Source organism: Lipotes vexillifer, unplaced genomic scaffold (assembly GCF_000442215.2).
Source record: "Lipotes vexillifer unplaced genomic scaffold, Lipotes_vexillifer_v1.1 scaffold1088, whole genome shotgun sequence".
NCBI classification, from domain to species: domain Eukaryota; kingdom Metazoa; phylum Chordata; class Mammalia; order Artiodactyla; family Lipotidae; genus Lipotes; species Lipotes vexillifer.
This window is the reverse complement of record NW_006779738.1, coordinates 1,027,200-1,041,074: the sequence shown is the minus strand read 5'-3', so window position 1 is coordinate 1,041,074 and position 13,875 is coordinate 1,027,200. Positions and strand designations below refer to the sequence as shown.

The following is a 13,875-nucleotide window of genomic DNA, read 5'->3' as shown; positions in this document are numbered from 1 at the left end:
CACAGTCTCCGGACGCGCAGCCTCAGCGGCCACGGCTCACGGGCCCGGCCGCTCCGCGGCACGTGGGATCTTCCCGGATCGAGGCTCGAACCTGTGTCCCCTGCATCGGCAGGCGGACTCCCAACCACTGCGCCACCAGGGAAGCCCCCTAGTGGTCACTTTTATTTTCATGTTCGCTGTAGCTGTAACCATGGCCTTCTTTTTGAAACTCCTTCCACCCTTGAACTTAGCTGAGTTCCTCCCACCTGACCACCGAGTCCTTCCCGTCGCTGTTCACGGCTTTGCCTCCTCCTGTCCCCGGGCTGTAGGTGGATGGTTTGTGGGTACAGGGATGCTGACCTTCTTCTCTGTCTTGACACCTGCAGGTGACCTCATCCAGGCCCGTGGCTTTAACTACCAGCTGTAATGGCCACACCTCCCAAAGTTTACATCTTCAGCTCTGATTTCTCCCCCAGTTCCAGGTTCATAGAGCCGCTCGGATGCCTCAAAACCTAACATCCAAGAGTCCTCCCGCAGTGATCTCTGTCTTAGTAAATAGCATCACCATCCCCTAAGTTACTAAAGCCCCAACCCCAGGTGTCATCACTGATCCTCCTACTGTGTCCCTTTCTTGTACCTGGTTCCTCAGCCAGTGCCACTGGCTCTGCATCCAGATTATATCTTAAGTCTGAGCAGCCCTTCAGCTGCTGTCGCCTCTGCTAAGCCACCAGTGTCTCTCCGACCTTGCAGTAACCCTCTCACTTGCTTTTCTTGTTCTTTTTCCCCTAAAATGCATTCTCTACGTAGCAGCTGCCGTCATCTTTTTAAAATATAAATCAGAGCGTGTCTCCTTTCTTCTCAAAACCCTCCAGTGACTTCCCGAAATACTTAGAATAAGATCCAGATTCCTTATCTGGGATCTGATGTGGTCTGACCCCACGGCCACCCAGCTGACCACGTCTCTGGCTGCTCTACCCCTCACCCACTATGCGACCGCTGCGCCTGCTGTAGTCCTTCCCCTACGGGGAGCGCACCCCCTCCTCGGGCCTTTAGCTCGTCCCCCACTTCATCCCATACCTGGCTTTTCCATGAGTGAGGTCTGGGCTCCAGTGCCACGTCCTAGAGGGGTCTCCTTTCAGGAACCCGCCTAAAGGAACTGCCCCGACTGTGCTCTCATCAGCATCGTGATTTGTTTTTCCTTCAGAGTGTATCGCTATCGGAAATAGGAATTACACTTGTTGTTGAGCGCCTTATTTAATGTCTTTCTACCCCAACAATCATGAAAGCTGCACAGGGGCCCAGGGAACTTTACAGGTGCTGTTCACTCTTATATCCAAGGCTCTCACTGTGCCTGGCATGTGCGTGATGCCGGGGAAACAGTTAATGGCTGACTGAACCCAGTCGCTGAGTCAGAGTCATTTTGGGCTGAGCACTGTGAGGCTTCATCTTCTCATAGCCAGAAAATTAAAGCCCCGTTAGCCTTTGTCCACATCCGGAGAAGCATCAGGTTAAATGTTCGCTGATGAGAACCGTGATCTTAGTTCTAAAACGGTGCAGTGGTAATGAAGACGTTTAGAAGCCAAAACATTTGAATGGCTATTTGGGGCGGGTGTGGAGGCACAGGGGTGAGGTAAAGACAAGAAGACACAAAGGAAAACACTGTTGGACGTGGTGGAGGGGATTCGTAGAGAGGCCCAGGAGGCCAGAGCGTAATGGATGCGCCTTCGCCGGTCCCCACCCATCCCAGGACATCGCGGGCGCCTGGCAGCGGCTGGAGCAGGCGGAGAAGGGCTACGAGGAATGGCTGCTGAATGAGATCCGGAGGCTGGAGCGCGTGGAGCACCTGGCAGAGAAGTTCCGGCAGAAGGCGTCCACACACGAAACCTGGGCCTACGGTGAGTCCACAGGATGCGGTGGGGCTCCTGGAGAATCGGGCTTGAGCTATGGACAGAGCCCCATGTGCAGTGACCACTGTCCCTGGCGCCTGTGACCCTGCGGGCAGCTGCCCTCGCCCCTCTCTCGTCTGCTGTCCCAGGTACTGCGGTTCTTCAAGAGGTGGGTGTGGGGAATTCCCTGGTGGTCCAGTGGTTAGCACTCGGCGCTTTCACTGCCGTGGCCCGGGTTCAATCCCTGGTTGGGGAACTAAGATCCCGCAAGCAGCGTGGCGCAGCCAAAAAAAAAGAAAGAAAAAAAAAAGGAGGTGGGTATGAAGATGGATGTTTTTATAAAACAGGACTCACAATGCGTTCTTCCCACACTTACCTGCATAGGTATCCGCCTCCTCCTGACTCCCCCGCTTTCTTCTATCTGATTCCACAAGCATCTGTTTATTCCCTAACTGCGGGTCAGACAGCCCTGGCCCAGACACTAGCTTCTGCTGATAGAAGGTTTATTAAGTGCCGCAAAGCAACATAATTGCCCACTTAGAAAATCTGCTTGGAAAGGAAGAATACGAGGTGTGATTTTCTATAGTCTTAACTCCTTTGTTTCACTTAGATTCATCTACTCCTTTCAGGCCTTGCAGACATACCTGTTTCCATGGCCCTGATACTATGGTCATGATATTGTTTTTTGGCTCTGCTGTTTGCTGAGGTTAAAGAACAAAACATTCACCTCATCACATGCTAATCTATTTCGAGAAAGGGCAGGGAGGTTCCCCTCATCCCTTGGGTCCCTTTTGCTGTCTTGCTGCTTGATTGTCGGCGTTGCTCAGCGAGACGGTCACAGGCACAGACATGCAGTTGGTACTTCCCAGCTGTGGGCCTTGGATGCATTCTCACCTCTCAGGGCCTCAGCGTCCTCTCCAAAGTGGAATAACAATCATACCTCCCTCACAGGGTTTTGATGAAGACTTAATGAGTTTGTATTTATAAAGTAGTAAAATTGGTATCTGGCAGATGGTAAGTGCTGTGTTGTCATCATTAAACATATGAACATTTGCTTTCCATGTCTAGCTTTGTGGAATTAAATTCTTAAAGGTCATCAACCAGGGAATAAAAATGGGTCCAGTTATAACCACAGCAGTTGCTTAACTTAGGAAGTATTTGTGGGGAAATAGGTGGAGTTTCAGAGAGAAATTTTTCTAATGTTACTACATAAAAAATCACAAGCTGGGGGCTTCCCTGGTGGCACAGTGGTTGAGAGTCCGCCTGCCAATGCAGGGGACATGGGTTCGCACCCCGGTCTGGGAGGATCCCACATGCCGCAGAGCGGCTGGGCCCGTGAGCCATGGCCGCTGAGCCTGTGCGTCCGGAGCCTGGGCTCCGCAACGGGAGAGGCCACAGCAGTGAGAGGCCCGCGTACTGCCAAAAAAAAAAAAAAAAAATCACAAGCTTCATTTAACCACATTAAAAAAATAAAGCTTTCAAACAAAAAGAATTGGAGTAAAGGTTGAGCCCATGGGCAGACAAATAGAGTACAAGTGTTTTACCTAATAATCCCAGGTAATTTCTGTGAGCTAATAATTACTAACTTAACTGAGCATCTCACGGGAAAGTCAGATACTTGTTTCTTAGGTTTATCACAGACTTGTTATTTAGAAAGTGCTCAGTGTGCTTTCCGCCCTGTATTTGTAGACACGAGCTTTCAGAACACAGAGGGACTCGGGGCCTTAGCAGAATGACAGCCTGAATTCCAGTTGAAATGTGGCCTCTGCCTCTCGGGGCTATCCCTCTTTCCTCCTCTTGGTTCTCTGGAATCACCCAGGACTTTGCATAGAGGCTGAAGTGTGACAGCACTCACACTCCCTTGCTACAACCATTGCAGGCAAAGAGCAGATCTTGCTGCAGAAGGATTATGAGTCGGCGTCTCTGACCGAAGTCCGGGCTCTGCTGCGGAAGCACGAGGCATTCGAGAGCGACCTGGCGGCACACCAGGACCGCGTGGAGCAGATCGCGGCCATCGCACAGGAGCTCAAGTACGTGCTCTGTGTGGGTGCCAGTGCTGACATTGAGCCCTGGGTCCAAGCGAGGACTTGGTGGAGAGCTTCCCCAGGCATTCCCAGGGAGGGGCAGGGGAGCTTGCCTTTCCTGTCCTGTCGTAGATGTATCAATAGAACCAAGCCAGAGGACCCTGTGATGGGATTGGTCCTGTTTTTTTTTGTTTTTTTAATTGAAATATAGTTGATTTACAGTGTTGTGTTTGTTAGTTTCAGATGTACAGCAAAGTGATTCAGTTATACATATATATACTTTTTCAGATTCTTTTCCCTTCTAGGTCATTACAAAATACTGAGTACAGTTCTCTGTGCTATACAGTAGGTCCTTGTTGACAACCCAATCAAAAAATGGGCAGAAGATCTAAATAGACATTTCTCCAAAGAAGACATACAGATGGCCAACAGGCACATGAAAAGATGCTCAACATTGCTAATTATTAAAGAAATGCAAATCAAAACTACAGTGAGGTACTAACTCATACCAGTCAAAATGGCCATCATCAAAATGTCTACAAATAATAAGTGCTGGAGAGGGTGTGGAGAAAAGGGAACCCTCTTACGCTGTTGGTGGGAATGTAAATTGGTGCAGCCACTATGGAAAACAGTACGGAGGTTCCTTAAAAAACTAAAAATAGAGCTACCATATGATCCTACAATCCCTGGGCATATTTCTGGAGAAAACTAAAATTCAAAAAGATACATGTACCCCTGTGTTCATAGCAGCACTATTTACAGTAGCCAAGACATGGAAGCAACCTAAATGTCCATTGACAGATGTCCATTGACAGATGAATGGATAAAGAAGATGTGGTACATATATACAATGGACTACTACTCAGCCATAAAAAAGAATGAAACAGGGCTTCCCTGGTGGCGCAGTGGTTGAGAGTCCACCTGCCGATGCAGGGGACACGGGTTCGTGCCCCGGTCCGGGAGGATCCCACGTGCCGTGGAGCGGCTGGGCCCGTGAGCCATGGCCGCTGAGTCTGTGCGTCCAGAGCCTGTGCTCCACAATGGGAGAGGCCACAGCAGTGAGAGGTCCGTGTACCGCAAAAAAAGAAAAAAAAAAAGAATGAAACAATGCCATTTGCAGGAACATGGGTGGACCTAGAGATTATCATACTAAGTGAAGAAGTGAAGTAAGCCAGACAAAGACAGATATCATATGATATCACTTATATGTGGAATCTAAAAAAAAAAAAAAGGTCCTTTTTTAAAAAAAATATATTTATTTATTTTATTTGTTTATCTTTGGCTGTGTTGGGTCTTTGTTGCTGCACGCGGCCGCGGGCTTTCTCTTGTTGCAGCCAGCGGGGGCTACTCTTGGTTGCAGTGCGTGGGCTTCTCATTGCAGTGGTTTCTCTTGTTGCAGAGCATGGGCTCTAGGTGCGTGGGCTTCAGTAGTTACGGTGCATGGGCTTAGTAGTTGTGGCTCACGGGCTCTAGAGCGCGGGCTCAGTAGTTGTGGCGCACAGGCTTAGGTGCTCTGCAGCATGTGGGATCTTCCCCGACCAGGGCCCGAACCCGTGTCCCCTGTATTGGCAGGCAGGTTCTTAACCACTGTGCCACCAGGGAAGCCCTTTTTTTTTTTTTTTTTAAAGAGATGCACTGACTTCCGCTCTGGTGCTTTGATTGTGGTAGTATCCCTATGTCCTCCCATCGGGCAGCACCCCCAGCCCCAGCACAGGCAGCTTCATATCCAAGAGGATGAGAAACAAGTAACAGGACAGAGCACGGCTCGCAAAGGTGGCCTCACCCAGGCCTGGGTGCAGGAGACGGGACCACGTTGCCTGCCCAGAAACCAAAAACAAGACACCTCTGAAAGAAGAAACATTAAGGCCCCACTTTTCTTTGTCATCAAATAAGTGCTATTTCTTTTTCATGCTTTTTATTTTATGGGACGAGCTAGCATGAGGTTGAGCCCAGGCTGGTTTACCCAGTGGGAGTTGTAGGTCCTGCTGGTCCAGGTGGTGCTGCCTCTGGCTGTGGCCACCCTCCGGGAGAGGGGCCTCCCTGCAGTGTTTCTAAGCTTTTTTTTTTTTTGCTTTTTTTTTTTTTTTTAAGATCCTTGCTTCGTTTGATAAATACAGAATTTCATTCCCTACTTCTCTGTCTCTCGTTATAACCACGGATATATTTGCACAATTTTTAGAGCCTGTCACATAATGATAACTTTAAACAACCAATAATAAATGTTTATTATGATATGTTACATTTTAGCACCCCCATGTTGCTCACTCTTAACCAGAGCAAATGCCTTAATTAACAGAGATGGCCTCTTTTAAGAGTATCTTCCTATTCGGCCTTGCCTAAATATATTCTTAATTATTTGTGGTCTTCATATTAATTTGTTCACTGTATTTGTGGCCTTACTCTTATTTCTCATGCTTCTTGCATGTTGGCCGTTTGGCTGCTTGTTAACAATTACAAATAAAATAAGGGGGAGAAACTCAAGCAATTTAATGCTCTATCATAGCTCCCATAAGTAATTTGGAATGGTTTTAAGTGTTGCCCTTAAAATTTAAGTAATAATTTTATATTATTATTATTCTCGGTTATCCTCAATGCGTATTTCTTTACACAGTCAAGAGAGGAACCACAGAATTTAAAGCTGTGCTCATCTTACTGTTATTAGTCTCCCTTTCCTTTTTACCTTTTCTAAAATAACGAACGTGTTTGTGCAGTTCTTAAAGTACAAAAAATAAAAATAGGGCTTCCCTGGTAGCACAATGGTTAAAAATCCACCTGCCAATGCAGGGGACACGGGTTCAAGCCCTGGTCTGGGAAGATCCCACATGCCGCAGAGCAACTAAGCCCATGCACCACAGCTACTGAGCCTGCACTCTAGAGCCCGTGAGCCACAACTACTGAGCCTGCGTGCCGCAACTACTGAAGCCTGCATGCCTAGAGCCCGTGCTTTGCAACAAGAGGAACCACTGCAATGAGAAGCCTGCTCACCCCAACGAAGAGTAGCCTCCGCTCACTGCAACTATAGAAAGCCCGCGTGCAGCAACGAAGACCCAACGCAGACAAAAATAAATAAATTTATAAAAAAAATAATAAAAGAAATAAATGAAAATAGTATGCACAGTTATGCAAACCCTAAGTCCTTGAAAGCAAGTAGGTGTGGAGCTAGTACGTATGAATTAGAGAAGACGGAAAAATGTATACCCTAAAGATAACCACGGAGAGATGAGTGTTGATGTCTCCATTGTGGATCAGTAGACGGTTCCTAGGTTTTTGTTTTTGAAAGCTTTCTGTTCTTTAATAGTTGCATTTTGAAGGGCCATGGCCTTTTCACTTTGTGTTCAAGGCTGTGCACATTGCTGGTGTATTTTGGTTGGTTTTTGGTTACCTGGTTATAATAATAAGCACAGAATCTCAGTCCATCTCAATTAGTGAAGTGTGTGTATGTAGAAAGCTGTTCTTAAGAACTGGACAGGCTTTCATTAGCACGAATGGCATAAGACGAGCTGGAATCTTTGCCAGAAGAGGAAGGACTCTGTCCTGCCAGGCTCAGCGGCCCAGTGCCCCTCCTGGACGTGGTGCCCCATCCAGCCCCGTGCCCTTTGAGGGCAGCCAAGGACACAGTGCGGTGCAAGCTGATCCCTCCCTCCCTCCCGCATGACTCATTTGATGTTCCCATCACCGTGGCTTCAGCACAGCCCCTGGGACTGTCCTCCAGGTCAGATTCTTGGCTTCATTTACAGGTACGTCACCACTTAAAAATAATGCACTCCGGAGGCCTGGCCAAGAAAACAAAGGGAGAATAGAGTTGGCCTGCGGTGTCGAGAAGACAAGCGTTTCTCTCTGTTTAGAAATCTGTTGACCACCAAGAGTTTTTTTTACTAATTCTTCTCGTGCTGTAAGGGAATAGTGATCATGTTTGCGACGGTGATGATGAACAAAACCCTGAACTACCCTGCCAGTTCCCCATCAGATCTTTTTTTTTTTTTTTTTAATTATCCTCTGTTTATTTTGAGCCCATGTCCACTTTTCTTCACGTCATCTGGGAAAGTCAATCTTTATCTTCCCTTCTGATAGTGAACTGGACTATCACGATGCTGTGAACATCAATGATCGGTGCCAGAAAATCTGTGACCAGTGGGACAGGCTGGGAACACTCACTCAGAAGAGGAGAGAGGCCCTGGAGGTGAGTCTCCAAGCCACCTGTTGGTACGAACTCTTTTAATAGGGGCTCTTTCAGTAAGTCACTGTTACTAACTTTGTTTTTCTGTGGTATGGTGTGTATAAATCGAAACAGATTATCTAGTGAAAGGAGCTTCTACAGAGAACATGAAAAGTCGGAGAAAGAGGGAACTGGAAAGTTATCCGTACGGCAGTGACGCATCCTTTTGAATTAAAGAAACGAAAGTCCAGTAGTAATGAGATAACAGTATAAACTCATTTTGTGTGAAGTAGTAATGGCAGATAATTCCCCAGAGTCCTTATATCTGAGAGTAAATTGAGCCGTGAATGAGTCAGGAAATCAGGAGGAACGGAAGTTGAGATGTGCAAAGGGAAAATGGCAACACATGTTGCAGTAAGGAAAAATGGATGTGAAACAGAATCAGGATGAATTTGGCCTTGTTCAAGTATAAGGCCTGGAGAAACAGCTGGTTTTTAGCTGAACCTCATCGTCTCTCACCACGGAAGACTCAGACGACGTGACAGAAAGAAGCAGTTAGCAGTTTTCTGAGTCTTTTCACCCTGACTCTGATGAAACTTTTAACACATGTGATACCAAGCTTCCTGGATGCCAGCCAGCTGTTAACATATCCACCTAAAGAAAAAGGCTGAGAGAAAGGAAGGACCAGGCATATAACAGAGACAGCTCAAATATTTTAGAACAGGAGGAAAAATGAATCTAATTATGGAAGACTTGAAGATACCAGATGCTTTCGTGCCAGCTCCCCGCCTTCTCTGCCATAGGACGCACGTAGTACCATTCTCGGTGGCTTGAAGCCTTGTGCTTTCATATGCTCAGAAAGGCAAAGAGGGTCTCTGTGTGAAATCCTGAATGAGGATTTAAGAATATGGAACTGTAGTTCCTTCTGTCTTCTCTAGGCGACTTTTGGGAAAGGCACACTGTTGATTATAAAATGAGGAAGATACCGTGAATTTTCTGTGAACCAGCACGGTTAGGGAATCAGGTCCTATAACTTACAAAGTACTGCTTTAGCTGAAAGCAAGTGCCTATATACCCTATGCGGATTCTCAGTTTTCAAAAGAGTAGCATGTGGTAAGAGTATTTCAAATACTTTCAGAACAGTGTGACTCTGGATGTTGTTAAATCCACTTCTGATTCAGAAGGCACTTCGGAGACCTGCAGGGCTCGGCCTAATCATTTGAACATCAGTTCATCTTTTGTATACACAAGCTAGTGGTGAGAGGATTGTGACCATCAAAACGTCAGATAGCGTTTCCCTGGTGGCTCAGTGGTTCAGAAACTGCCTGCCAATGCAGGGGACACGGGTTCGAGCCCTGGTCTGGGAAGATCCCACATGCCACGGAGCAACTGGGCCCGTGAGCCACAGTTACTGAGCCTGTGCATCCAGAGCCTGTGCTCCGCAACAACAGAGGCCGCGATAGTGAGAGGCCTGCGTACCGCGATGAAGAGTGGCCCCCGCTTGCCACAACTAGAGAAAGCCCTCTCACAGAAACGAAGACCCAACACAGCAAAAAAAAAAATAAAATAAATACATAAAAAAAAGAAACAAACAGATAATAGTTTACTGCTCTGGAGTGCATCTTTACATGTTCAGAGAATTTTTATGATTTAACCTATGATAACACTGGTTTCTATTTGATCTCCAGAGAACTGAGAAATTGCTGGAAACCATCGATCAGCTTCACCTGGAGTTTGCCAAGAGAGCCGCTCCTTTCAACAACTGGATGGAAGGCGCCATGGAGGATCTGCAAGACATGTTTATTGTCCACAGCATTGAGGAAATCCAGGTAACTGAAGCCAGCTCTGTGCTCTCACTGTACCAGAAATGAATTGTAATTTTAAAAACTTTGAGTTCTCTTTTTGGTTTTGTTTCATTTTTTAAGTTAAAAAAAAAATGTGGTTAGAAAACCCATATTACCCTTTGGCCTTTAGCTTAAAAATGTGTATACCACTCTTTAATGCAACTAAATTAACATCAGCCAGATAATGGTGACTACATCTAAAAGGGTCTGTTCTTTAAAATGGAATGTGGAATCATGAGCAAGATAGACATATGCTCTTGGAGTTAGTCACAGCAAGTTATGAGTTTATTGGCTGCTGAGTTAACTACTTTGCAAATGTTTGCATATTACCCCTCATTAAGATCTATAGGGTTTTGCCGGATCATAAAGCATAAGAAGCCACAAATCGGTACCCTCTGCTTCCCACCATCCAAAATGTTCTGCTTTTGATTTTTGCTGGAGCTTCAGATTGTACATAAGACCTCTAAGTGATCGAGTTAGGGAGGAGCGTTCCTCTCCAATAGCCAGGACCCGATATATTAGAGACCATTGTATACTGAATTTGACGTATAATGGAATATAGAGAAAATACTTTCAGATTCTCTTTTTTCTGTAAAATAGATAGGTCATCGAAAAGAATCCAAATGTAAAGGAGATACTGAAGGTTGGGATTTGACCCCATATCTCCCTGCCAAGGAGCATTTTAGAAGGGTTTGCACCCGGGTGTAGGAGGAAAGAAATTTGTTGAACATTGCCTTTGTCTTCTGAAAGAGGCTGTGATGCTGTTTCTTGCATAGACTCTTACTTAAGCAGAGGTTGGCAACCTAAAACCATTTATTTTTGGAATAAGTGAGATGTCTAAGTATGCCTTGGAAGCTATACTTGATGCATGAAGTGGTTTCTCTGTTTAGTGAAAGGTGTGCTAGCAGCTGATCTGTTGTAGCATCTGAACTAAGTGTTAGCTTCGCCCTGGAGGGTGGTCCACGTGGCACCTTCCTACAGCTGAGTATAAAGGGCTGCTGTCTTATACTTTAGGGTCCAAGGGTATAGGGCTGTTAAGTGGAGGTTTTATAAAGCCTGAGGGGAAGGAGTTGGTTTCTGTGGCCTTTTCTTTTGGAGAAAGGGATGTGCTTCCTGGTGATCTTTAGGTATAAAGGCAGCAAATGTGAGGTTCTTTTCTTGGGCTATAGGTAAACCTGGTCATTAGAAAGGGCAACTAATTTAAGTTCTTTTTTTTAAAGTGTTACTGGGACACAGCCACACTTTTTTTTTTTTTTTTTGGTCGTGTTGGGTCTTTGTTGCTGTGCGCAGGCTTTCTCTAGTTTCAGTGAGCGGGGGCTGTTCTTTGTTGTGGTACGCGGGCTTCTCATTGCGGTGGCTTCTCTTGTTGCGGAGCACAGCCTCTAGGTGTACAGGCTTCAGTAGTTGTGGCACGCAGGCTCAGTAGTTGTGGCTCGCGGGCTCTAGAGCGCAGGCTCAGTAGTTGTGGCGCACGGGCTTAGTTGCTCTGCAGCATGTGGGATCTTCCCGGACCAGGGCTTGAACCCGTGTCCCCTGCGTTGGCAGGCAGATTCTTAACCACTGCCCCACCAGGGAAGCCCTGATTTAAGTTCTGTATGTCAGTGGCGAGTAAGACCTAAACAATAGCTGGGAATCATATATGATGAAATCAAACATAATTTTTTTTTTTTTTTTTTTTTGCGTTGCACGGGCCTCTCACTGTTGTGGCCTCTCCCGTTGCGGAGCACAGGCTGCGGACGCGCAGGCTCAGCAGCCATGGCTCACGGGCCCAGCCGCTCCGCGGCATGTGGGATCTTCCCAGACAGGAGCACGAACCCGTGTCCCCTGCATCGGCAGGCGGACTCTCAACCACTGCGCCACCAGGGAAGCCCCAAACATAATTTTTAAAAAAGAAAACAATTATTTTTTGAAGACTTTGGATTATTAGCCACCAAGGAGTCATCAGGAGATCTTTTTTTCCCTTTTCGAGGAACTTGACTTTTGTGCACCAGATAGCTTTTCTAAGACATCTAGAATTTGTCTTCCACTGGAAATTCCTGCAGTTATAAAGTCATTTATACGCGTGCTGAAGGGAACAGCAAGCCTGTAAAATTCACACTGAAGTAAGTCGGGTTTTCTCGCTCTGTCTCTGGCTTAGAGCTTGATCACCGCCCACGAGCAGTTCAAGGCCACGCTGCCCGAGGCCGACGGCGAGCGGCAGTCCATCCTGGCCATCCAGAACGAGGTGGAGAAGGTGATCCAGAGCTACAGCATCAGGATCAGCTCGAGCAACCCCTGTAGCACTGTCACCGTGGACGAGATCCGGTCCAAGTGGGACAAGGTGGGCGACTGAGGAGGGAGGGGGCGAGTCTGGCGTTCTCGAAGCTGAGGTGGAGGGAAGAGGTGAAGCCCTGGGGGAGTTAGAGTGACTGCGTGACGTTGCCTCATGATCAGGGTTGTCTTCATAGACATGTTAAAAGAGAAACTGAGGCATAGTAACAATTTTAAGTGTTTGAGCAAAAATCGATTCGAATTGGGCAGCATCCAGTCTAGCTGGCAGAAAGGGACTCCAAGGAGCTGAACAAAATGAAAGGCTTTTATAGGCAGAAGGGAGTAGGAACAGGGAAGTTATCTGGCCAAAAAAAAGCAGATTGGTTATTGCAGAGTTACTTTCCTTTAGGGGAGGGAAGGGGTCTACCCAGATGACTGATTGACTAAGATTCCATTTCTGGGAGAGCAGAAACTGTAATTAAGTTAAATCTTGGTCTGGTGGAGTGGGATTTAGCACTCGACTCTATTTTGGGCTTGTGGTTTTTAACAGATGAAATATGTTATACTCTTAAGTCCATTCAGCAGCTTCTGTGATTTGTAAGGAAAGAAAGTAGAAATGATTGTCCTTAAGGAAAACCTTATCAATGTTGGCAAACTCAGTACAGGTTATGATACTAATACCATAAAGGAAACTATTTTTAAAACCCCAACTGAAAATTTGATGGAATCGGCTTACCACTGGTACTTCTTTAAAGAATTTTTAGAATAGGGGATAGACATGTCCCAAGTGTGTGTGAATTTTAAATGTGGGAAAATTACTTAGAAAACTGTATCTGGGGAACCAAAGGACTTCCTGCTAATTTGCTGCCTCTTATATTTTGGGAAACCGTACAGACTTAATTATAGTCCAATGGGATCATTGGAGCCTTTTTGTCTCATTCTTAAGAAAGATTTATTTTCATGTTTAAATTGAGGCACCATCATCTTAGTATGCTGCTACACAGTCTTTAAGAAGTCCACCACGTGCATTTGAGGTGGCTTGCTATAAAAACACACATTCAGCAATCATTTAGTTATAAACGATGCAAAGAGGAAAAAAAAAAAACCAGGTATGGGAAAGAGAGTGTTCATCTGAGAGACCATAATTAGTTATTGTGTTTGACCTTAAAATTAGCTCTGTTCTTCTGACACCCGTAGTGAAACGTGTTGAGCTAAGTAGTTTCCTTGAAAAAAAAAAAAAAAAGGAAATGTGTCATTTCTAAAAGTGAAACAAACTTTTCTCTTGTCACTAAGTTATAAAGCAAAATTTGCCAGAGGGAGTTTTGTAAAAGGAACATTGAATAATAATGTCTTTAGCAGCAGTTTTGCCAACACACAGAAAAGCCTTCTTGAAGTACCTCTTTTGTCTGCAGATTCAAAAAGAACTGAGACATAGCATTAAAGTGTAAATCACAGGGTGTGAATGGAATGGAAAAGATGTAGGCAGGGTAGGATACTTTCCTGTGGTCCAATATCATATAGGACTCAGCTCCTGAAACTGGCAGGGGTTCTCAAATTTTTTTGTGTCTTGGATCCACTTGGTAGTCAGGGAAGCCCATGGATCCCTTCTGATAATAATATGTGTAAATTCATAAAAAATATTTAAGGTTACAAAGGAAATAAATTACATTAAAAATAGTTATTAAAGGGCTTCCCTGGTGGCGCAGTGGTTGAGAGTCCGCCTGCCGATGCAGGGG

At 45.8% G+C, this 13,875-nt stretch overlaps 1 protein-coding gene and 1 non-coding gene across 4 annotated transcripts in view; both read left to right on the top strand.

The window, feature by feature from the left end:
• Positions 1-13,875, top strand: part of ACTN2 (actinin alpha 2) — an 80,505-nt gene that overhangs the window by 56,097 nt on the left and 10,533 nt on the right. For all 3 annotated transcript variants that reach the window (XM_007452936.1, XM_007452937.1, XM_007452935.1), the window contains 5 exons: positions 1,727-1,874; positions 3,745-3,895; positions 7,961-8,069; positions 9,734-9,874; positions 12,027-12,209. In XM_007452936.1, the coding sequence (XP_007452998.1) occupies positions 1,727-1,874; positions 3,745-3,895; positions 7,961-8,069; positions 9,734-9,874; positions 12,027-12,209 (732 nt within the window). The remainder of the gene's footprint in view (positions 1-1,726; positions 1,875-3,744; positions 3,896-7,960; positions 8,070-9,733; positions 9,875-12,026; positions 12,210-13,875) is intronic.
• TRNAE-UUC (transfer RNA glutamic acid (anticodon UUC)) lies at positions 2,050-2,121 on the top strand. The gene has a single exon. It is a non-coding gene; the product is annotated as a tRNA-Glu (tRNA).